The sequence below is a fragment of the Megalobrama amblycephala genome, linkage group LG2, assembly GCF_018812025.1.
Source record: "Megalobrama amblycephala isolate DHTTF-2021 linkage group LG2, ASM1881202v1, whole genome shotgun sequence".
In the NCBI taxonomy this organism is placed as follows: domain Eukaryota; kingdom Metazoa; phylum Chordata; class Actinopteri; order Cypriniformes; family Xenocyprididae; genus Megalobrama; species Megalobrama amblycephala.
The window spans coordinates 39843463-39868564 of NC_063045.1; the positions used below are offsets into that span (position 1 = coordinate 39843463).

The 25102-nt window shown below is 36.7% G+C and overlaps 1 protein-coding gene across 5 annotated transcripts in view; it reads left to right on the forward strand.

The window, feature by feature from the left end:
• Positions 1–25102, forward strand: part of cntfr (ciliary neurotrophic factor receptor) — a 228297-nt gene that overhangs the window by 164190 nt on the left and 39005 nt on the right. For all 5 annotated transcript variants that reach the window (XR_007182606.1, XM_048175330.1, XM_048175338.1 and 2 more), the window contains 3 exons: positions 11206–11323; positions 14451–14617; positions 17194–17357. Coding sequence is in view for 4 of the 5 variants with exons in the window: in XM_048175330.1 (XP_048031287.1) it covers positions 11206–11323; positions 14451–14617; positions 17194–17357 (449 nt within the window). In the remaining variant the exon portion in view is untranslated. The remainder of the gene's footprint in view (positions 1–11205; positions 11324–14450; positions 14618–17193; positions 17358–25102) is intronic.

Consider the following 25102-nt stretch of genomic DNA (forward strand, 5'->3'; position numbering starts at 1 on the left):
ACACACACACACACACACACACACACACATTTCATAGGCGCAATGGTTTTTATACTATACAAACTATACATTCTATCCCCCTACATTACCCCTACTCCTAAACTTACCCATCACAGAAAACATTCAGCATTTTTACATATTTAATAAAACATTGTTTAGTATGTTTTTAAAGCTATTTTAAATATGAGGACTCATGAAATGTCCTCATATTTCATGTTTACGACATAATTCCAGTGTAATACCCATGTCATTATACAAATTTGTGTCCTCGTAAATCACAAAAAAAGTGTGCGTGCACACACACACACACACACACACACACACACAGAGAGAGAGAGAGAGAGAGAATTTCATTTCCATTGCATTTTAGGGTAATGTGAAGGTAGATCTAAGAAAAGGAAGATACACTTTTTTCATGGAAGTCCACTGTGACTCAAAGACCACCCAAACACTGCTCAGTTCAGGCTTTACTTTGTTCATTCTGTTGTCTCTCCAATTTACCTCTCCGACCCTTCTTCATCCATCAGCCCCTCCCTCTTTGTTTTTCAACCACATGCCCAGTGATCATCAGTCTTCCTCCCCGCATTTCTGTCAAATTAGCCCCTCATGATGGCCCACTTCAGAGGCTAACTCCCCCTGATGACTTATGCCCCCTCCCTGTTCCCATCAGATATTTGTCTGCAGCAGTGGGTTCTTTAAATTTGTGACTGAATAGAAGGAAGAGACCTCAGGAGACACAAAGCTTCCTTATCATTATATGATCATACAATATTATACTAAAAATTTATATGTTCATCACACAAAGTTAAAGCTGGAGTCCGTAACTTTTGCCTCTTTGTCGCCATCTCTGTTAGAAACCTGCAATTGCAGTTATTTGTAGATTTATCATCTTTACATGGGTTGTTCTTTGGCACGGCTCCTCAGCGCAGATTAATCTAATGTTTGCTGTCAGTCACCACATCAGTGTGGATACTGTACTTTGGAATCATAGAGAATTCTTCAGAATCACAAGAATTTTCACTGGAAAATGTCATCTGAACAAGTAACATATCTGCCACTTTTGTTCTAACCAACTGAGGAAAAAAAGCATTACAATAAATCACGCTACAAATGGTGATTAATTCTAACGATTGCTTAGCTCAGATCATGTCAAACCCTGCAAATGATTATAATTGTTATACTTTGTTCTCAAATTGTTAATGTTAACAACATCAGCACTGTGTGACTGTTTATTTAGTGTGTATTAGTGTTACCTATAGATTTCAATTTCTGTAGCCACTCAGCAGTCTGAAGACTTTTGCTTTTGACTATGGATGAATCTCCAGTTGTCACTAATGATTGTCATTTGGACCTTTATGGATTACAATCCACCATCAAAATGATAAGTTTAATTATTTCAGCTGCTTTGAGAAAAGGCTAGAAATGATTCGCCACCTGCAGCATCTTCCACATGCCACATAGCCTACTAGCTACAGTATGTAAACAGATGTGATGTAATGACGCAAAGACGAACCGCTGCATGCTTTAATTTCCTGTGGAAAGCCACCAGTACCGCTCTTATTAGAAAACATTATTACAAGCTTACCATTGTGAACCGGGCTAAGGTAAGGAGATAATTTTGAACACTGGCTGGTTATGTACTTGCTCAAAAATTGATTTTGGATAATTTTTAACCAAAAAAAAAAAATTATGGACTGCAGCTTTAAAGTTATTTTTCACTGTTAATCATTCCCCATCCAGTGTGCTCTTAACCACTGTAACTGGATCAAGTCAGTGAGTTGGTCATGAGATCCATATCTGGCATATCAATCATGAACAAATCATTCAGACTACTGAAAAGTTTGGATCAACTGATTCACTAAAAAGATTTGACTCAAAAGAACAATGCTCACAAAAACACAAGGGCGGCGTTTACGTATGGCAGAGTATGGCATTTGCCGTACCCTGGCATTCAACCAAAATGGGAAATAAACAGCTCATGATGCTGCTAGTTAGTTCTGTTGTTTGAGTTGGCCTTTGGCAGAAATTCCATCTTTGAAAAGCAAATTTTAGCAGCCCACTGTGTCTTAACCAGACGCGTTGCGATAAGATTTCCATGGCAAACAATTTATCTGTCCAAACCAGACTCGACCCAAGAGAGACATAAAATCACAGCCAATCAGAAGAGCATGTGGGCGGGCTCTCTCTGCAAGTGCACTGCATTCACAAAGAAATTAAGTAAATTATCAAATTCATAAATCTTACACCATTTTAACATGATTAAAAATACATACTGAGTGACTGAAACAATCTCTTCATAGAACACTTGTTTGTTCACCTTGAGTTGACAGTTTGAACACTGTTGTTTCCTTTAACTAATTTATAAGATCTGAGGTGAATGCCTATCCATTGTTGCTTTCTATAAAAGTCACAAAAATGATATTCAAACTCACAATTTCTTTTTACATTAAATAAAGCACATAATCAGCACCTGAGATTATCATTGTCATTCTTTGTATGTTCTAGCCACAATGCCACAGAAATATAAACTTTTTTAAAATATTGTTGTGTATTGTCGTTGCGGCTGGTTAGTACAAAAAACTCTAATTAACATGGAAAAAATAAATTTTCTCACGTGTCACATTGCGTCTGGTTAGGACACGGTGTTAGGGCTTTCAGAATTTGCATTGATTTCGTATTGTTGCGAAGTCTGTGCATGTCCGTGGACTCTGGCCATTCTTTTAGTGGGCTAGTGGATTTTTGTTCACATTTTGTTAAGATATGTTGTTGTATGGCCAAAGGGAATCATGCCATACCTTATAGGTTTTTGTAAAACGCCACCACTGATCATATGGTTTCAGAAGGCATATTGATCACTGCACTCTGGGGTCATTTTGAAGCTTGAAAGCCCCAATCCTACCCCAGTGGCCAGGATATTCTCCATAAATTCTCCTTTTGTGTTCCAAAAAAGAAAGTTATACAACAATCCCTTTAAGCAGGGGTGTCCAATCCTCTTCATGGAGGGACACGTTCCAGTGGAGTTAATCTCTAATCCTAATTAAACACACCTGAACCAGCTTATCAAGGTCTTCAGGATCACTTGAAACTCCCAGGTATGTATGTTGAAGATAAACTCTGCAGGAAAGTTTTCTTCTGGTCACAGGATTAAAAAAAAAACACTGCCATTAAGGAAGGACACAGTGTGAAAAGTTTACATAATGGATTCTGAATAACAGATAGCCAGGAGGCTGTATACAATGATTACAGATGTTTACTTTTAGGTCTAAAATGCTGACTTGTAAAATTCAGTGGCAGAAAAAAATGCATAGTCTACTTTGCCAATTACAACTTGTGTCCATTTTCAAATACTACACTGTGAAGTATTCCTGAATCCTAAGTCAGGAATCACTCTAGAGCTAGGTCACAGAACCAACCCCTATCCAAGGAATTCCCTTAGCAGTGACCTGAACTTTTTACATCCTTAAAATCTCTCAAACATCCCTTTGTCTCAATGATAATCGGATGGTTAAGGGACAGTGCAGGAGAGGGCCTGTGGAAACAGAACTGCTATTTTTTCCACCGCACGCTAATGGCTTCAATATAAAAATACTGCCTTGAGGTTTAGAGTCTCAGAGTATTATTCATGTATTCCGCCCCTGTACAGATGGTCCCTGCTCTAGTCACTGCATATGTACAACTTGTGTTGTTACCTTTGAAATTCACCTCAGAGAATATAGGATTTTTATTTTTTTTTTTTTTTTTTTCATTTCAATTTCTCTGAAGTGGAAATAATCGTAGACTGATTGTTTTGGTCACAGAGAGCTGGTGATAATGTAGTCCCAGATGTGATGTAGATTTGTGGGAATGCTCCAATTGGTCTGGGAAGGTTTGTCTGTTCGTTTCCGCAGCATCAAACAGCTCAGCAGTTAACAAGAGACAATTATAGCAACCTGTTTGAAAATCTGGGGGGAATGTTACATATTAAAGGTGCCCAAGAACAGGGACGTGCACAGGAATTTTGAGGGGCAGTTGCTCTGACCTAAAAAAAGGGCACTCCCCAAAAAAAAAAAAAAAAAAAAACTCACGGGCTAGGGACTGAGAATAACAGGGTCTTTATCACCTTTCCGACAACGTTACGTCGTCTCACCCGACAACCGCGACAATCTCCTTCTAGTGCCGCTCATGCAGGCTCAGCTCAGGTGCCGGTCGCGTGCAGCGCTGCAGCCATCTAAACAGTGTTTGCCCTTCCCCTACTGACTTTCACTTTCGGACGGGTGCCCGAATATGGAAGTGAATGAGGCTTTGCGATTTTTTTTAATTTTATTTTTTATCTAGGCCTACGTGAAATTCTGCATCCATTGTACGATTTTTTTATTTATTTTTTTCCACCTCGGAAGGGCAACGTGAGTCGAGAAAGGCATATGGGCAGTTGCCCGGGCAACCTGAGCAACCCCCCTGTGCACGTCCCTGCACAAGAACATGTTTTCAAAAGATGTAATATAAGTCTTAGGTGTCTCCTGAATGTGTCTGTGAAGTTTCAGCTCAATATAACCCATGTTTTTTTTTTTTTTATTAATTTTTTTAACTGCCTATTTTGGCGCATCATTATAAACGCGCTGATTTATGCAGCGCGGCCCCTTTAAATCACGTGCTCTCCGCCCACGGAGCTCGTGCTTGCCTTAAACAGCTATAAACAAAGTTCACACAGCCCATATAACCCTCAAAATGGAAGTGTTCATCATGCAACATGTCTAATCGCGTAAGTATGGTATTTAATTGGATGTTTACATTTGATTCTGCTTGAGTTTGACTGTGCTCCGTGGCTAACGGCTAATGCTACACTGTTGGAGAGATTTATAAAGAATGAAGTTGTGTTTATGAATTATATAACGACAGTCTTGTCTCCGTGAATACAGTAGGAAACAATGGTAACTTTAACCACATTTAACAGTACATTAGCAACATGCTAACGAAACATTTAGAAAGACAATTTACAAATATCACTAAAAATATCATGTTATCATGGATCGTGTCAGTTATTATCGCTCCATTTGCCATTTTTTGCTGTTGTCCTTGCTTGCTTACCTAGTCTGATGATTCAGCAGTGCACATCCAGACGTTTATACTGGCTGCCCTTGTCTAATGCCTTTCATAATGTTGGGAACATGGGCTGGCATATGCAAATATTGGGGGCGTACACCCCGACTGTTACGTAACAGTCTGTGTTATGTTGAGATTCGCCTGTTCTTCAGAGGTCTTTTAAACAAATGAGATTTATATAAGAAGGAGGAAACAAAGGAGTTTGAGACTCACTGTATGTCATTTCCATGTCCTGAACACTTGTTATTCAACTATGCCAAGGTAAATTCAATTTTTGAATCTAGGGCACCTTTAAACTAATTGCTTATTGTTATGCATTTAACCCATAGCAACTTTATTACTAGTTACTACTTGTAGCTTTTAATAAATGATGGGAACATGTCATGCTAAATTATGGTTTTCATGGGTAAGAAAATATTCTAAATCTAGTGATTTGAAGCTGTCAAGAGCTGGTTTACATTACTAGACCACCCTGACCGAACACACATTGAGTGAAAACAATAGCACCTACCCTGACAAAGCCATTGAGACCAGGCTTTTTTAAAACAAAGTACATACCATGTTTTTCCACAGCTTTCAATGTTAAATGGATTATTAACCCTACATACTGTTAACACTGCACAGTGTATTACTCTTAGATTTATTGTCACTGTACCATGGTGGATTTCACTCGTAGGATGCTTTTAAAAAATTGTTTTGCTAAAGATTGCTGACTGGCTTTTTCCTCTCCCATTTGCTCAGCTCCATCTGCCTCTACAGTGTGTCAAAACACATGGTCAAGAGGAGAAATGCTTTACCAAAAAAACACAGCATGAGTAAAGTGTTGTTTTGTTCATGAAAGGGGGGACCAAGACAAACCCTGCTGCTAGCGCTCAGTTGATGCAGTATATACTCAGAGGAGATTGATGATTTATTGGCACTTGTGGGAGAACAATTCATTTAGCTGGTCTATAGCAGTGGTCTTCTATAGTTCTCACCCTCACTTCATGCACCTCTGTCAAGGATTTATGGGGCTTTTTTTTATATTGGACTTTCGATTAGGATCCAAGGCATAAGATGAATTTGCATGCATGCACAGACGGTGCAAAGCTGTTCCTTGAAAAGATGCCAGCCAGGCACTTTCTGCACAGGACAAGCACTGTGACTAATTTATGATGATGGTTTTGCCTGTTTGAAGACCCCACCCCCAAATCCTGATCTTCTAGACAAGACGCAACAATAAAAGCACAATTTGAGTTGAAATTTGTAGATAAAGGTGAGTACATCTTTAAAACCTTAAATCCTACAAAAAAAGCAAGAAAATAAAAATAAATAAGTCTAAATTAACAGATTTCCATTTTATATGAAAATAACAATTAAAGAAAGTTGACTTATCACTTATCATAGATTTAGTAATAACTGTTTTATAACATGGTTATAATACAGTAATAGAAAAAGAAGAGAAACATACAAGATTCTTAAGATTTTTTTTTTTTTTTTTTTTTATAAAAGACAATTTATAAATGCTTGCATTGGCCAGATATCATGAGTCATTTTATTTTGCTGCCCTCTGAGCCTGAATATATTTAAAATGTTGCATGTGTCCGATTGATTTTACAGGTCATGTATTGTATAGAGCACCCACGTGTTTAAGAAAATATTTAAAAATGCTGTGCGTATCGCTGCAAAAGCAGCTGCATTAGACAACACGTCTTTGTTTAGAGGTATTGTATTCATATTAAATAATTATGGCCACAGCATAAACACCCTCAGCATGCTTCCAGATTAAGAACTGCTTGTCAGCTGTGTCTGACGGCACATTAGGTGCTGGCCTAGACAACATTAGGTGTTTCCTGTGACTGATCTCCACTTTTTTGCTGGTAGAGGCCTTCCATGCAACTTGACCCCCTGTACCCCTCCCCGCACTGCTCTTGCCACTGCTTCAAATTGCAGAGCACATAGCCCACATTCCAGACATGTCATGGAGGGGGGCTCAGACCCAGCTTTGACAGATCAGCAGTTAGTGATGATAGTGGTGGTCGCCTGGGATTCACTCACTCGCCTTTCATGTGGCCTGGCGATTTGACGTTTGTCAACTGACCCCTGCAACCATGTCTTTCATTGTGCTGGCCTTTTAATGGCCTCAGATTAGGGAGCAGACAGCCAGCAGTGCAGGGGGCCAATAGCACAGTCTTTCCTTTTGGTTTTTGTATGACCAGCTGGATTTGTTGAGTGTGTGAAAGAGTTTACCTGATGTGTCTAGGGTCGTAGACTTGGTCAGAATTGCATATAATGCTTTCAGCACATTGAGTGACAAGTAGGATTCGGATTTAAAGTGGGGTTAAAGAATAAGCAGCCAAGGTCAAAGGCAAATGTTTTCGTATGTTTCATTTAAATTGCATCAATATAGAAAAACAAGACTCCGGAAGGCTGAGAAAGACTTTTTTTTTTCTTTTTCACCAGTAAGTGTACTTCGTCTGACAGCTAAATTGCACCTCTTCATTGACTTCTGCAATTATCAGCTTTTATTCCAAATAGTACTGAAGTTTCTCTTTTTGTACCAGAAGCTGGAAGGTATCATTTGCTAGGCCTGCATATGATATGACAGCACTCTTGCTGACCAAACTGAGATCACAGAGGTTAGAAGAAAAAAAAAAAAAAAAAAATGGGGGCTTGTCCCGCCTTAGTTTTTCACATTCTTGCATTCAAATGCAATGCAAATACAAAGGAGAGGCCTGAGAAATTCAAGAAAAAGAAAGTCTCATACACACACAATTTCACAGTCATGCACACTAAATCAATCATACATATAATACAGAGATTATAGCATATGGGGCAAACAATAATGAGGCAAACGACAACTTTACATAAAGCATGTTTACTTTGACAGTGTGGTTTTGGTAAGAGAGGACTTAATATTCACGGGAAATTAGACAAAATGGATGAAACTCATAAAAACTGTCAAGAAAATAGGCAGCCATATAATCAAGATAGAAAACAGGTTTTGCATAAAGAAAATGACATCTAATGAAAATGTATCTTCTTTTTTATTATTATTATTATTATTAGTGTAACATTATTTCCTTATTATAATATTAATATGAAATAATATTAAGAAAAATTAATAATTAAGTAAATCAATTTACTTAAATATGCTCTAAAAAAGTAAATATATATCATGAAGTACTGGTTTGTGAGTTAGATATCCATTTTTGCAAAGGTTTTTTTTTTTTTTTTTGAATATCACCATGACAATATACCATCTCGAGATTAAAGTTGTTAAATTTCGAGGAAAAACTCGTTAAATTTTGAGAAAAAAGTCGAGATAAAATTTTGAGAATAAACTCATTAAATTACGAGAAAAAACTCGTTAAATTTCAAGAAAAAAGTCGAGATAAAATGTTGAGAATAAACTCATTAAATTACGTTAAATTACGAATTTGTTCTCATAATTTAACGACTTTTTTCTCGTAATTTAATGACTTTATTCTCATAATTTAATGACTTTATTCTCAACATTTTATCTCGACTTTTTTCTCGAAATTTAACGACATTTTTCTCATAATTTAACAAATTTGTTCTCGTAATTTAACAACTTTTTTCTCGTAATTTAATGACTTTATTCTCAACATTTTATCTCGAATTTTTTCTCGAAATTTAACGAGTTTTGTCTCGTAATTTAACGAGTTTATTCTCAACATTTTATTTTGACTTTTTTTCTCGAAATTTAACAACTTTAATCTGGAGATGGTTTTATTTTTTTTTTTATTGCTTGGCCCTAATCCTCTTCCGTAATTTATTTATATAAATATAAATAAATTCAATTATATTAAAAGCTAAAATTATCCAAAAAGCTGTATAACTTCATATTTTTTTATTTAAATTTTTCAGTGAAAAACAACCTAGACCTTTCTTTGTTAGATTTACCCTCCAAACTCTAACATTTGAAATAACTTTTCCATCCGTTTCCTACAATGCTAGTGTAATCAAAATGGCTTAAGTGACACTTTTGTTTAGTTTCTCTACATCTCCGGCTAATGCTGTTCCTTTGGCACTGGTAGCTTAGATCAAATCACTTGTAAGAAAGAATGCTGAGATATGTCTTTGTTGTCAATTCAACAACATTCTGTCCTACAAAAAGGGGGGGAAAGAAAGAAAAAAGCATAAAGGAAACAATAGAGGTGTTGCTAGGTTGCAAATTCTCTCAGAAAAGCAACCTTCTTTTGTTTTGCCGCTTTCGCTTCTTTGAGATCTTCCACTGTGCGGATGGCCATGCACTTTCTTTTGGGAAGGGTGGGGAAGTGAAAGGGGAGGGTTCCGGTGTTTTTAGTAGCTGGGGATGAGGGTCCATGAGCTGACAGTGTGCCCATTTGGACTGAGGGTGAGGAAGGCCTCCTGCAGGCTGAACGCTATGGAGGAATGCACTTCCTGAGGAGAAACTGTCTAAGCACTGAGCTAGCAGCTCATGGTTGGAATGTCAGGTCAAATACATCATGCTCTGGACCCCTCCTCTCCTCTAGCAAGTGTGGTACTATCTCCTGCTTTTATGTTTTCACACGCAGCTAATTTCAGATGTCTCATTGTTGAGATTTTAGTCCAGCAATTAACTATGTAACACCAGTCTGTTAGAGTGTGGGTTGTGATTTCCGATCAGTATTCTTGTTTACTACTTAACAAAAGAGTAAAACTCAATTGGCAATTGATTCTTCATTGCTGACAAATGAATTGGACAAGATGTTTTACCCAAGTAACAGCAGAATCATTTAAAAAGCAAAATAAAAGACATTTTTTAACAGCTGTTTATTTTCTACTATTCTATCCTGCTGTAATAGCTCATGTCAAAATAAAATAAATAAAACAAAATATATTTGAAAAAAATGTGGGGTAATTTGAGAGGTAATTGAATGATGGATTATGTAATATTTGTTTCTACACTTCAGAAAATAATATTCTTTATCTTGTTTTTATATTAAAATATCTAAACATGATTCACTTACCTCAGAGAAAAAAATTAAATAAAAAATAATAATATTAAGGCTTGTTTTCTGATAATCTATTCAGAATGCAAGTGTAATTTGTCATGTAGCACTGGCAGATTTTCTTCATTTTATTTCACTTGTTTATTCTTAAGCCAGTTCAACTAAAAATGTGGTGACAATCTGGTTGCTATAGGGTGTTCTTGGTGGTTGGTAGGATGTTACAGTGTGGTTGCCAAGGTATTCTGGGTGGTTGCTAATTGGTCCAAATCAAAAGAGCCCACCCTCAAGTCTATCAATATATTTTATTGTCTTTATTTGGGTTCCTCCTTCAAAGTATGGGTAAGTTTAGTGGATTGTTTTGTCCAATTTATTGTCCTCCAAGTTGATCATCTAAAGTAATATTACATCATTTGAGGTATCATTAATGTCTGTTACACAAAAAGGCCAGTTTTTTGCCAAATTATATGGAACTTTAAAAAGCACCACTAATAAGATGGCTCAGAAAATTATTCTTCAGTCAGTACCTTTTATGTCAGGCCGTAAGAGCTTTGCAAGTTCCCATAAGGGCAAAGATATTTTGCAAGGATCCTCAGCAGAAATCTCCATCAGAAATCTCAAAGCCAGCCTCATCGCAATCACGTAAGGAAAGAACGTGTGTAAGCTGACAGCTTAGTGTGATGTTTAGCGCAATCAAAGCTCAAAGGGAAGCCCAGAGGTGAGATTTAGAGGCGGTTTTGTTTCTTGTGGGCTCTAGTTTGTCAGGCCCCCGGGGGCCGATGGAGATGAGGAAGGAGAAGGCGGCACTCTGCAGCCAACGGAGCTTAAATCACTCCCCATTTCACACACACAGGAACACATGGGAAGGGGTAATATTATGCGTAACCCTGGCAACCGGTCCAAGTCATCAGTTTCAATTCTTGCAGTGGTAGGCACGGTCCAGTGGCGCTGTAAGAAAGGACCCTAATCTGGAAGGAGGGCATGGGCGGTTATTACATTTCCTTTCCCACTTGATGCTTGGAATGGGGGAGGTTCAAGGGGTTACACAGCCAAAGAAGCAGGGGATATCGTAAAAGCCTCCTGGGACTTGTATTTTGGGCCGCTGATGGATTTCTGAAGGTCTTGTAGCTGACAAAGTACTTAAATTTCCACCCTTCTGCTTTTTTCACAGTTCCTCCGAAGGAACCGCAGGTGACGTGTCGATCAAACACCTATCCCAAAGGCTTCTACTGCAGTTGGCACCTTCAGCATCCGACGTACATCCCTACGGACTTCGAAGTCGATGTCCAGTAAGATATTTTCTTGTCTGCATTTCCTTTTGTTTGCAACTCCATCTGTCAACCCTCGCTTCCCAACTTCCTTCTGCTTGCCTCTCGCTCCGTCTGTCATGCCATGCCCTCTCGTGTTCGGCAGAGGCTTTGAGATGCACTGAGCTCATCTGAATCAGTGATCTATGCGGTCAGACACTGTCTGCTGAGAGCTGATTAGGCCTGTCTGACTCTGAGTGCTGGAACTCAAGGCAGTATAAGTGGACTCTCAACTGAAAGCCCCTGCGGAATAACGCTGCACGGTTCTTTCTCTCAACCCCTCTTTCTCCTTATGTCCACATCTGTCTGGACAACCATAAGGTACCTTTATCCTCATCAGTCAGAAAATGGGAAATGTCTGAATCCATACTTTATGCACTGATTACTAATGAGATCACTACTCTTCATTTTAAATAGCTAAATATATTAATTTAATTTTTAAGGGTGTATAATCAGTGTCCAGTATACTGGACATTTCAAACACATAAAATCTAATATATGAACTCATCTTAATCTTATGAACATATATTTCCACACTCAACCATTCAACCATGTGCACATCTGATCTTGGAAGCTAAGCAAGATTTGACTTGGTTAATACTTGAATAGGAGACCACCTGGGAACAGGTGAATGTGATTTCACCAAGTACAATAATGTTCCTGGATCATAATCTTTGTTGATCCTCGTAGAACATTTGGTCACACTTTATATTAGGTGTCTTTAACTGCTTTATGTACTTACATCAAAAAATAAGTACATTGTTTATATTATTTTGCAAAACACTTTTGCTGCTATTAAGGTGGGATACGGGTAAGGTTAGGGACGGGTTTAATGGTGTGGGTACAGTAGGTCATAGTGTAAGGGAAGGGTCAATAGTGTAATTATAGATCTAATTACAGAATTAAATTACATCTGTAATTACATGCAGGTATTTAAAAATAAGTACAATGAACAAACATATATGTACCCAATAAGTGCATTGTATCAAATGATTAATTTTAATGTTAGTACATAATAGTTAAAGACACCTAATATAAAGTGGGACCCAACATTCCAATCAACCAATCAGATTTGAGGGATAAGTTGACCAAGTTTAGGCTTACCACCAGGGTTAGGTGCTTCTACATCAGTGTTATTAACCTATCATTTCCCTCTGATTTTAAGCATAAGTTATGGGTAGGGTTAGGGGTAGGGGTAGGGTTATGACAAAATTTTCAGACAGGAATGTTATTCCAGTATTTTTTTTTTTTATTTTATTACAAAATCACAGTGACCCTGGGAATAACAGGTGCTTTACGCTTAGGCCGTGTGTCCACCTAAGCGGTTTTTCCAGCTGATAGCATACTTTTTCAATTGTTTTCAATGGAAACGCAGCGTTTTTTAAACGGCAGGAGCGTAACAAGGCGCTGAGCGTCTTTTTCACGCTCAAGTGCTGAGAGCCCGGCGTTTTTTACCAGTCGCCTCGAGTTGAAGAATGTTCAACTTTGAGTAAAACGCTGCGCTCATCACTGTCACTTTTTAGCCAGACATCCAATCAGAGTGGAGGAGGGGCGGGACAAATACAACACCGACCAACTGTCACAACATTCTTGCTGTACAACAACATCAACAAACAGAGAACCAAACAAAATGAATGAGAAATTAATATTGCTGGTCTCCGACCATACATAGAAAGTAATTCCACATTGTGTCAGCATTTTTCGTCTGAAACAAATTACCTGCAAAATCAGTTATAAGTAACAGTGCCGCGGATATTCCGTATCATAGCATCAAAGCGTCTCAACGGAGAAAAAAAACGCTGCGCTTGCTCTCAAGCGCTCACAGATAGGCGTTTTAAGCAGAGCACCTAGCGTTTTCAGCTGGATAAAAACACTTTGGTGGACACACGGCCTTAGTCCTGTGATGGATAAAATAGCATAATTTATAATGGAAGTTTAAAACCCAATTGGACATTTTTCATTACAGTGTTGTAGGGCTCCATAGTGAAGCGTTTAAAGTACTTAAATGTATAACACATGTACAAAGAAATGTCTTTTTGAGCTGATAAAATAATCGCCCAGTACATAAATATTAGTCTTCAACGGCTAATGTTTTGGTTGTTAATAAAAATGATAAATAACCTCTCCTCCATTGAACTAAGTAGTTGACTAAAATATATAAAAAGTTGACTTTAATCAAATAGCAATGACCTTGTTTCACTTCTATTAATAACAACTTAATAATCCATTAAGTCTCGTAAATTGTGCAGTTTAGGTCATTATACGAGAACATAATGTCAGGACTAGGACTAGGAACATAATGTCAGGACATTATCTACATGACAAGCGATTTATGTATGAAAATATGCTGCAAGGTTTGTGAAGTATAACCTCAATAAAGCTTCATCAGAACCCAGTAAATGATTTTGCAATGCACATGCAGAGCTGATATCAGGAGGTTTAAAGGTCAGCTACAAGGCCTCTGCCCAGATGGTACCCTGGGGGCAAGCAAATGGCAGCCCCTAATTTAACATATCTGCTGTTCTTGTGCCACCCGGTACTGCTGCAAAACATCAAAATTAAATAATAATAATGTTTGTTTGTTTCCTCCGGAAATTATGGACATTCAAAATGTATTCATTTCTTTCTTGTGCTGAACAAAAAAGAAGATATTTCTTTTTTAAATTTGGTAACCAAATAGTTTCAGGTCTCCATTGATTTCCATAGTATTATTTGTTACTATACTATGTAAGTCAAAGGGGACCAGCAACTGTTTGGTTACCAACATTGTTCAAAATATCTTCCTTTATGTTAAACAGAAGAAAGAACTTCATGCAGGTTTAGAACAACTTGAGGGTGAGTAAATGATGACAGAATTTTCATTTTTGGGTGAACTATCCCTTTAAAAGACTAGTTAACCCAAGAATGTAAAATATGTTCTCTTTTACTGACTAAACCTGTATGACTGACTTTCCTCTTTTTAGTGTCATAAAAGAGTGCCATAATGTTGTTTTGGTTTGTGTTTTGGATTAACTATTCTTTATAAAAGTTAAAGTAATAATGTCATGATGCAAGACTGCTTCAGACGATGTTTTAGATTTTTTTTTTTTTTTTTATTCACTTTTTTCAGACACAACCAGAGGCCCTTGGAGGTGATGAGGGATGAAGTTCATAAAAACAGGTGTCACGTGAAGTTTCCAGAACTTTTCTCTACCTATCCTTACCGAGTCAACGTCACGGCAGTGAACTCGCTGGGTCGAGCTTCCACCACCATCAGCTTTGAGGAGTCTTCAATAGGTAAAGTTTATATTACTATTGTGATTATTTTTTATTTCTTTTTTTAGCTTCAGTGTTAACATAGGAAATGCTGTTTGTAGTTTAACAAACAGATGCCACCATGAAGTAATTTACAAGTCATTTTGATGGAAACATTAAAATTAAAAAAAAAAAAAAAAAAAAAAAAATATCCAGAGTCATTTAGTCGTTATTGACCTTGGATGATTGCTGGTGATGAGAAAACAGACCCTGCCCAAAACATCTAGCTCACATTTGCCAGATACTCTGGTACCCTACAATCATTTTCTTTTTCTGAAAAACAACACTAATGCAGACCAACAGAAGTGAAGAAAATATATTCAGTATATTGGCTGGTCGTTGGTGGTGTTTGTTGAAGTGGCTTCTGGCAACTAAATAGAATACTTACATGCATGGCTACATGTGTGCTTGATAGTAATAAAAATGCTAATGCCGTCTGGATCGCTGGATTGACACCGAAAATATTTTCCCTCTAGCTCTAGTGTATATTTTATGGAAAATTGAATCCTTTTAAAATGCATTTCGTATGTAACAGCTATTTATTTTCATTTGAAAAAGCAACTTATGATTAGCATACATTGCAGTGACGAGTAGGGGACATATTGATGAAAGTTGCCTTACAATGGAACTAAAACATGCAGACTATTACATTTTGACCACAACTAAGGTACATGAGAACTAAATAATGATTTTTACTTCAGCTACACTGCAAAAAAATAAGCTCTTAATCACTATTTTTGTATATTTTATTTATTTATTTATTTAATTAAAATATTGAAAGGCATGATACATAAGACTTATTTTTCCTACCCCATTGCTAAATTGTTTTTCCTTGTTTTAAGCATACATCTAAACAAATTTTAGTCAGGTTTTTGCTTAAAACAAGGTTAAAAAAAGGGGGGGGGGGGGTTACGAAAGATTGTTTGCTTTTTAATGTGAGCAATTTATCTTGTCTACAGGATGTTTAGATATTTCACTGGGGGAAAAAAACAAAAATACCAGAATACTGATTAAGAAAATGAATTTTTGCAGTCTAGCCCTCCCTCTTAGCATGCCAAGACGTAAAAAAAAAATTAGCATCCGAATAGCTGACATCTAAACAACATCAACACTGTTTGAAAGTCGTAAAGAGTGTTTCGCTCAAGCCAGGTCAAGGCCTGAGCTATAAATCCTGAACCCACTATGTGTCTGCTATGAATAGTAAAGGGAACGAGACTCAGAAACATCTCTTTGTCCTCCTGTGTATGTGTTTGTGTGTGAGTGAAGCTAAAACCGCAGAGCAAACAGAATGATCCTTGGACGCCGCAGCTTGAGAAGAAGAGAAAGGCCACTCTGTTGCGTATTTCCCATAAACCTCAGCTCCAAAAGGATCTCCTGATATTCAGGGGACGCCTTTGCTCAAAAGACATCTCGAGAAATGTCACAGTGTGGCTTCTTTAAAAGACGTGTGTGTTATGTCAAACTGATTTTCTGCTCAGAGGGACGAGCTGGGGATCATAAAGAGGAAATCTCAATACTATTCATCATTCATCTCCTTTTCTATTGTAGTGTTTTGCTAGTGGCATTCGTCATGAGTGCTTCTTTCTGTTTAACTACTAAAAATGTGTTCTTGTTGTACTGAGCCTTGTCAAAGCTCATATACCATTAGCGTCTCAACATTAGAGGTATTTTCACACTTCCTAACTATGTTAAATGAATAGTTCACTCCTTTTCTTAGTCTCATGACATTGCTAAACCTATACGATTTACTTGACTTATATGACTTTTAGGAAACACAAAATGAGAAACTTAGCACAATGTTCAAGCTGCTCTTTTCCATACAATGAATGCATAGGGACTGTCAAGCTTAAAAAAGACAAAACACCTTAAAAGTAACGTAAACGTTTTTCCAGATCAGGGGTTTAGACAGAGGTTTGTTCATATCATTCACCTGGTTTATATAACATTTTATTCCTAATAACATTTTTTTGTTTTTTTCTGGCTTTTGACAGGTTTTCCTAATAAAAAGAGAAACCCTAAATTCACTCTTGAAAAAAGTTGATATGTAAACAAAATGAAGCAAGAATTTTAAACCTGGCTTAATCCAATTTTTCAGATTTCTGTTTTGGAAATGAATGCAAATTTGTGCATATTTAATTAGATAATTTGCATATTTAAACATAACATTTTGTTAAACTTTTGTCTAACAATTGTCTTAAATTACTGCGATCAATCAACTGGGATAAGTATGCTGAAATGTATTAGTTAAAATTTGTGTCCTACACCATATAATTGTGTGAGAAACAGACTAAAATAACTTTTTGCATATTCAAACTCATTCTGTTACCGTTAAGTTGCATTTAGTGTGAATTACACCAAACCTGGTGAGGTGTGTTTTTATGTGACTGAATTGAATATGACCATGTGTGAATACGATCTGAGAACTTTTCTCCATCTGTGTTCCACAGAAGAAAGAAATGAAATTCTGATGACAGAATTAATTTGAGGGGATTCATTCCTTTAAATATGAAACCTTTGATAGATCATGAGCTTACATCGAGGTCTCTTTGGTCCAACAGTGAAACCTGACCCTCCTGAGAAGGTGGTGGCCAAACCCATAACCAACAAGCCACGAAGACTAGAAGTGACATGGAACAGTCCTACTACGTGGCCCGATGTGGATAACTTCCCACTAAAGTACTTCCTACGCTACCGGCCGCTCATCCGAGACCAGTGGCAGCACGTAAGTGTGGATCACCACTTTGTAGTTTCTTGTCTATCTTCATTTCATCTTTAACATTTATGCATAGCACGTATGCTGTGTGACCTCAGATTATTAATGATTATGAGCATTTTCGTAAACCCGACCAGCTATTTATTTTTGCCAAGTTGGTCAAACAATGTAGTTTTGCTGGTCAGCTCTGTCCGTGGCTCAGCATCCTGGAAGCCAAGCACACCTAACTTGTTAGCTTGTAAAACATAACATATGCTGGTGACCAGCTATGTTAGCCTTTTTCTGCAGGGTTTTGAGTAGTGTTGCAACTGTGTATCTTTTTTTTTTTTTTACAAGAATACAACGTCCTTTGGGGTCAAAGTGGGTTGGTGTAATTTGGTTCCATTGTCAGGTCTCTGCATGAGTCCAATTGTGTCCCTCATGCTCTGCAGAATGAGACCAGACATGTTCTTTGGAAAATGATTTGCTCACTAAGACGTCAATCAGAGTTTTGAAGACAGCTGAAAGTAGGTGATTTATATCCCAAAGTTTCATTTGTTGCTATACTGCTGAATGAAAGCATGTTACAACAGTCAGTCAAATACTATTTCTTAAGAAGCCCCTTGGGATTCTTGTATTTATTCCTCTTAGATATCAAGGATGAAAGTAGATGTTGCATCATGCTTATTTCCATTAAGCTCTTTAAGTAGATGAGTTGTTCAGAACTACTTCAAATGGTTTTGTTTGAGAATTTTGTAATTAAACTACCTGCTCTGGATGAATGGGATATGCAGTACATATGTTTTTTGTGATACAGGAATTTCTAACTTCATGATAATAGCTTGAAAAATATCTATATTCAATACCATTTTTGATAACATGGGGAAAATTTCCACAACATCAGAGGCATAAAATTTGAACAGTATATAAGTTACAATTGTGGCTATAGTCAAAGTAATTTCTTATCAACATTAACTCTGCTGTCTGAGATTCCTCAAGCTTGCTAGCTCTGGGATTATATAATAATAATAAATAATAATAATACATTTGAATATTTAATAAAATATCAATACTTCTTAAGTATATTCATTATTTTACTTTACAGTAGTACATTTATAATACTTAAAGGTGGACTCAGTAGTATTTCAAATCCACTGTTTGGGAATTAGTCTGGCCGATACCAACAACAAACGTCTAACCAATCAGCATTAGGAGGCGTATGACGGTCGAGGAGAGAGAATGAGTGAGAGGGAGATTTGAAAATTAGAAAAAAAACTGCAGAACGAGAAATGGGACACAATGCAAAAGAGCTCAAAAGAATATCACTGGAATGAAGGTTTATGCCTGCGCAAAACGCTTTAGGACCCGTGTTTATATAAGAAAAGCTTTCCAGTGCTGGAGAGAGCTAAGAAGGAAGGCCTGAAAACAGATGTGGAGGCTGCTTTGATCCCACTTCACGTGTGAGTAACACTGGGTTTGATTGTCTGGAGCTGCTGTGCTGTTTGCAACTAACAACAAACACTTTGTATTTAGTCTTGTGTACTGTATGTTTCTTTTTTGTGCTTCCTTGTCGTTCATTCATCAAACTGCGCTTTATTTTTTGTGAAGCATTTTGTTGCGTGTCAGCTGTGATAAACAGACATCCATTCGCATTGCGTGTGTAACAGTGGCCAGATGGTTAAACTACTGCACATTGACGCCCACTAGAGAATAAGGTGTTTAGCGTCATTGTTAGTGCATTCGCCTTGCATGCCAGCAGCAATCGGCCGACTTGGATCGGTGTGGTTAGAATTGGAGTTGAGTTTTGGAGGCAGAGCAATGAAGAGAGGGGTGGGTTTGTTTGGGTTGATTTTTTAAAATATCAACAATGTCCAATAGCGTAGTTCAAGATTTACTTACAGCACCTTTAAAGAGTTAGTTCACCAAAAAAATGATAACTCTGGCATTAATTACTCACCCTCATGTTGTTCCACACCCGTAAGACCTTTGTTCATCTTCGGAACACATATTAGGATATTTTTGATAAAATCCGATGGTTCAGTGAGGCCTGCATTGACTGCAAGTTAATTTACACTTTCAATTCCCAGAAAGGTACTAAAAACATATTTAAAACAGTTCATGTGACTACAGTGGATCAACCTTAATGTTATTAAGCGACGAGAATATTTTTGTGCGCCAAAAAAACTAAATAATGACTTTATTCAACAATATCTAGTGATGGACAATTTCAAAACACTGTTTAATGAAGCTTCGAAGCTTTACAAATCTTTTGTTTCAAATCAGTGGTTCGGAGCGTGAAAGTCATGTGATTTCCGTAAACGAGGCTTCGTTACGAATAAGTCATTATAAGTGTTTAGAAATTTCAATGGTTCGCATGACTTTGCCAGTTTGATTCACTCTCCGAACCACTGATTCAAAGCAAAAGATTTGTAAAGCTACAAAGCTTCATGAAGTCATTATTTTTATTTTTATTTTTTTCTGCGCGCAAAAAGTATTCTCGTAACTTCATAACATTAAGGTTGAACCACTGTAGTCACATGAACTGTTTTAAATATATCTTTATTACCTTTCTGGACATTTGAAAATGTAAATTAACTTGCTGTCAATGCAGGCCTCACTGAACCATCAGATTTTATCAAAAAAATCTTAATTTGTGTTCCAAAGATGAACGAAGGTCTTATGGGTGTGGAACGACACGAGGGTTAGTAAATAATGACTGAATTTTCGTATTTGGGTGAACTAACCCTTTAAGACTTAAGACTTAATTTCTTCACTTGCAAGAATTAAACTCTCAAGCTTCTATTTTGGTGGAAAACTGCAGGGAAACATTTATGTTTCCGTGACAACAGGTTATAACCGCTTGCCATTACAAGTCTAATGAAATGCATGAAAGATTAAAATGCTGTGATAATCTGTCAAAAATAGAATTTATGTGAACGTGAAACATTAAAACTTGTTAAATTCACAGCACATGCAGAGATGGAGTTTGCAGCTTTTACTGTAAACCAGGCTGCTCTGAGATGCTAAATACACCGCATTATGAGCTGTGCGCATGTAGGAACAGCTTCAATCTGACACATGCGGGGCAACAGGCTATATTTAATTAACAATACACACTGCTGTATCTTTCAACTTAGTGCCAGAAAAAAGAGAGAGTGGAATAGTGCAGCTGGTATCAGTTTATCGATATACTGTGTAAAATGAGCATCGTAACCATCAAATATTCAGAATCGATGTTGTATAAAATAATTTCTATTTTTCACAACACTCCCTGCTATTGAGAAAGCACATTTGAGGAGAAACTACTAAGAATTAATTATGCTGCTGATGCCATCATTTCTTTGTATACATTGTTTTTACAGTGTACAGTGAAATTCCGCAGGCTAAATGTATTAATTTCAATAGGAATATTTGCATTGAAAAGAGTGACTTTTTAGTAAGCAAGTAGACCATCTAAACTTAAATTAGTCTTCTATGTTCTATCTACCTGTACTTGCAAACACCAGCCAGTGTTGTGTAATAGTAGTCATATATGATGTCATACTTCACTACAAAGCACATCTCATCCTTCTTTACACAGAACCTAACTACTAAATTTCCAAAACAACTATTACTCAGTGCCATACGAATCCTATTTGAGTTCCCCGAGACCACTACTCCTCTGAAACAAACCATATCAGCCCGCACACAAGCTCATATCTACTTGCAGCAAAGACCATATTGAGCTCCATCACGACAAGGTGGAAACCTCATCAGTCTTCTGCAGGGCCGCATTTCAGCTGCGCCTCATATGTGTACTCACGTAGTGCATCACGGCGAGAGGGCTTCAGAGAGATGAAAGAGCCAGCTCGGCACGGGGAGCGTGGTGTAGGGAAGCCATTCATTCTGCTGAGGAATGAGGGGATGGCAGCTGGAACAGTCCTCGCTGAGCGATGGGTGCCTCAAAGCTGCCTGGGATCTGACAGCAAAATGTGGCATGAAAACAATCAAGTGCTCGCAGCTAGCGGACAATGTCCCTGAGTTTAAGAAGTGGAGCTTTTTAAATATTAATAAAGTAACTTCCAGTTGTATTTAGGTGCAGGTATACAAACTCCAATTTCTGTGTTCCCGGAACTGTCTAAAAACACAACTAAATGTCCCGATATACTCACAGCAAAGTTCTTTTTCAATCTTTGCTTAGGAGTAAAAAGAAGTTTGAAATACCTTTGCAGTGATATACTGTTAGCAAACTTTCCATCACCGTCCACACTGCTGAAAGCGACGTTTAGATGAATATGTAAATATGTGCTGTGTTTTCCTCTCAATAGCAAAATAAACACAACAAAAACGACAGCAGTGAGAAATCAGCTGTTAATAAAAGTATCTGATATCGATGTGGTCTCTAAATCCACACTCCAGTGAAGTCATGTCACATTTATTTATAGCACTTTACCTGGAGAACATGTCAAAGAATGCGGAGCCTCAGAGCCACACCTACTTATTATCCAATCACCGTGGACCAATCATAGTTCGAAGGTGTTTACCAGTCAGGGCGAACTTTTACAAAAAGCTGTTTCTCCAGAACTCTAAAAACACTCCAAATGAACTTCATTATGCCCTGATTTTGTTAAAATGATGTCTCACCAGTTTCTTCTTCAGTTTCACTTTAAGTATTTCTTTAACCCTTTAATGCACAAGCTATGAAAACCCCTTCTAATGCACAACATGGGTCAAAAATGACCCGTATTCATTTCCTATGTAATTTCAATCATGGTTGAGTGTTTTTTTTTTTTTTTTTTTTTTTTGCTGAATCTTTAAAAGAAATGTATTTTATCATTAATTTATTCCAGGTATTCCTTAAATATCTTGTTTTTGATTGTCAAAAATTATGTTCATTTTTTTCTTTCTTACTTTATAAACAAACACAGTTTTTGTATGTCTACATCAATTTTACACACATGGGTCAGAAATGACCCGTATTCATTTCCTATGTTATTTCAATCATGACTGAGTGTTTCTTTGCTGAATCTTTGAAAGAAATGTATTTTGTCATTTATTTATTCCAGGTATTCCTTAAATGTCTTGATTTTGATTTTCACAAATCATTGTGTTTATTTTTTCTTTCTTACTTTATAAACAAACACAGTTTCTACATCAATTTCTACATCAATTACATAGGAAATGAATACGGGTCATTTTTGACCCATGTTGTGCATTAGAAGGGTAGTGATACAAAAATTATTTTTATTCAAAAAGTAAGAAAGAAAAAATGAAAATGAGGATTTGTGATGATGAAAAACAAGTTAATTGAGGAATACCTGGAACACTGAATGATGAAATTAATTTCTTGCAAAGATAATAAAACTCAAATAAAAACTCAGCCGGGTCATTTTTGACCCATGTTGTGCATCAAAGGGTTAAAGTCATTCAGTTTCTATACTGGTATCTTTTTTTCTATTGTGTGCAGTGCAACTTTTTTTTTTCTTTGAGATTTACAGTTTTAACACATACACACATGCACACAAAAATGAAGCCTTTTTTGATGGCGGAATGAGTAGAAAGATTGGCAGTTAGACAGACAGGTAGGTAGGTGCAAATGCAAAGTACTTTATAGACAAAACACACAAACACACACACTTTTGTGTTGCATGGATAAGAAGCATAAGTTAATTTTGGATCCATGATGTAAATAGTCTGGTAATTAGGACTTTTTTCAGAAGAAAGGACAGAAATAGTCAGCCATCTGTTCTGAAATCACACGTTAAAGGAATACAGTGAACCCTCTAAATTAAGACTCATTTTGGATTCAGTCGCGGCTGAGAGTTTTAATGAATTTAAAGGAATAATTCACCCAAAAATGATTCACTCTCATGCCGTTCCAAACCTGTATGACTTTGTTCAGTGGAACACAAAAGAAGATATGGTAACACTTTACAATAAGGTTAATTAGTTAAGCATTAGTTAATGTATTACCTAACATGAACTAAACATGAGCAATACATGTCTTACTGTATTTACTAATCTTCGTTAACGTTAGTTCATGAAAATACAGTTGTTCATTGTTTGTTCATGTTATTTCACAGTGCATTAACTAATGTTAACAAGATTTTAATAATGTATTAGTAAATGTTGAAATTAACATTAACCAAGATTAAAAAATGCTGTAGAAGTGCAGTTCATTATTAGTTCATGTTAACTAATGTAGTTAACTAATGTTAACTAATGAACCTTATTGTAAAGTGTTACCGAAGATATTTTGAAGAATGTTTCAATAGTTCCAAAGTATCCAAAAATGTTAGTCATTGGGGTCCAAAACAACATTGGACCCCACTGAATGTCATTGTATGGATGGAACAACATTTTTGTTTCCAAATAACTTGTTTTCCACAGTGTTCCAAAGAAGAAGAAATAAATAACTGCATATAGGTTCAGAACAATGTGAAGGTGAGTAAACGATTTAAACAATGACCCTTAAACATATCAGAGCAATATTACAAGATCAGAAAAACAAACCCTTCTTACAAAACATCAGATCTGTTCCACAAGTGATAGTTTGGTCTTGATGTATTTATTGAAACCTAACATTAGAAATAACTTTCACACCAAAATGTATGGCCTCACATATACATAATTATAGAGTATAAATGTCATTTTTGTTGAACGACTCAAATAATTGACTGGACTGAGAAATTCAATGGATTAGTTGTAATTGATGGAGCTGAGATGAAAAGACATATGGTGCAGCAGAGCTTTAAAAAGCATTGACATTTAACGGACAACTCTAAGAGCAACGGAAGTGTGGAGTAATTATAAAAGAGATATGCATACATTCACACCCTCTGAGTGATGATCTTTGAAAGTTTTCTTTCCTTCGAAGGTGTGAGGAAGAGATTATAAGACATTTACTGAAAGTGGGAATATATCGGTGGCTTTCTCTTTTGAAATTATCAGTATTTTGAAGGTGAATTCATGAACAATAAACAGGGCCACTGGTTATTTGTATGTTCTGTCTGCATTTTATTTTGTACAGTAATTTTGTATGTGAAAAATGACAAATTCCTAATGAAGTACTTCATTTGTAAGATGCTTTGGATAAAAGAATGATGCGTAATTGATTACATTGATTGCATAAATGCATAGTTTTGTGTTGATTGCATTAATGCATCCCAATTCCATCCCCTATGATGCCGACTCTGGCTCGCGGGCATGCTGCAAATTTTAAGAACTCCCATTCGTATTCTGGGAAAAACTCCACTATTTGAATGAAGTATTGATCGATTAATGGCAGAAGTTACAGTTATTATTTATTGGCAAGTTAAACAATAGTTTAATCAGAAAATAATCTATAAATTAAAGGGAAAAATTTTACATTAACCAATTAATCAAAAAGATAATTTGATTGAAAAATAATTGTGTTAGTTGCAGCTGTATAAAAAGTGTCTGCTAAAGGAATAAATGTAAACCAAAATGTATTTTTTTAGAACTAGATGGTGTAGTTACAACATCGGAATAAGTCCCACTTTTGAATAAAGAAACCAATCTCCTATTCACCCTTCGCCGTGAGTTTGATTGATATGCGATCATAACTCTGATATTACTGTATATGCCCCCGTTGCTATCCACCATTTTGTCCGACAAATGACTTGAACTTAAAAATGGCGTGTATTGGTGTCTTTGACCACGTACACACTGTAATTTTCAGGAGTGACAACCGCATTTAAATGCGGGAGTGAATCCCCTAAATTACCGCTACATGTGTGTACAGAACATGACTCACTCTCAAAAATGCGATGATT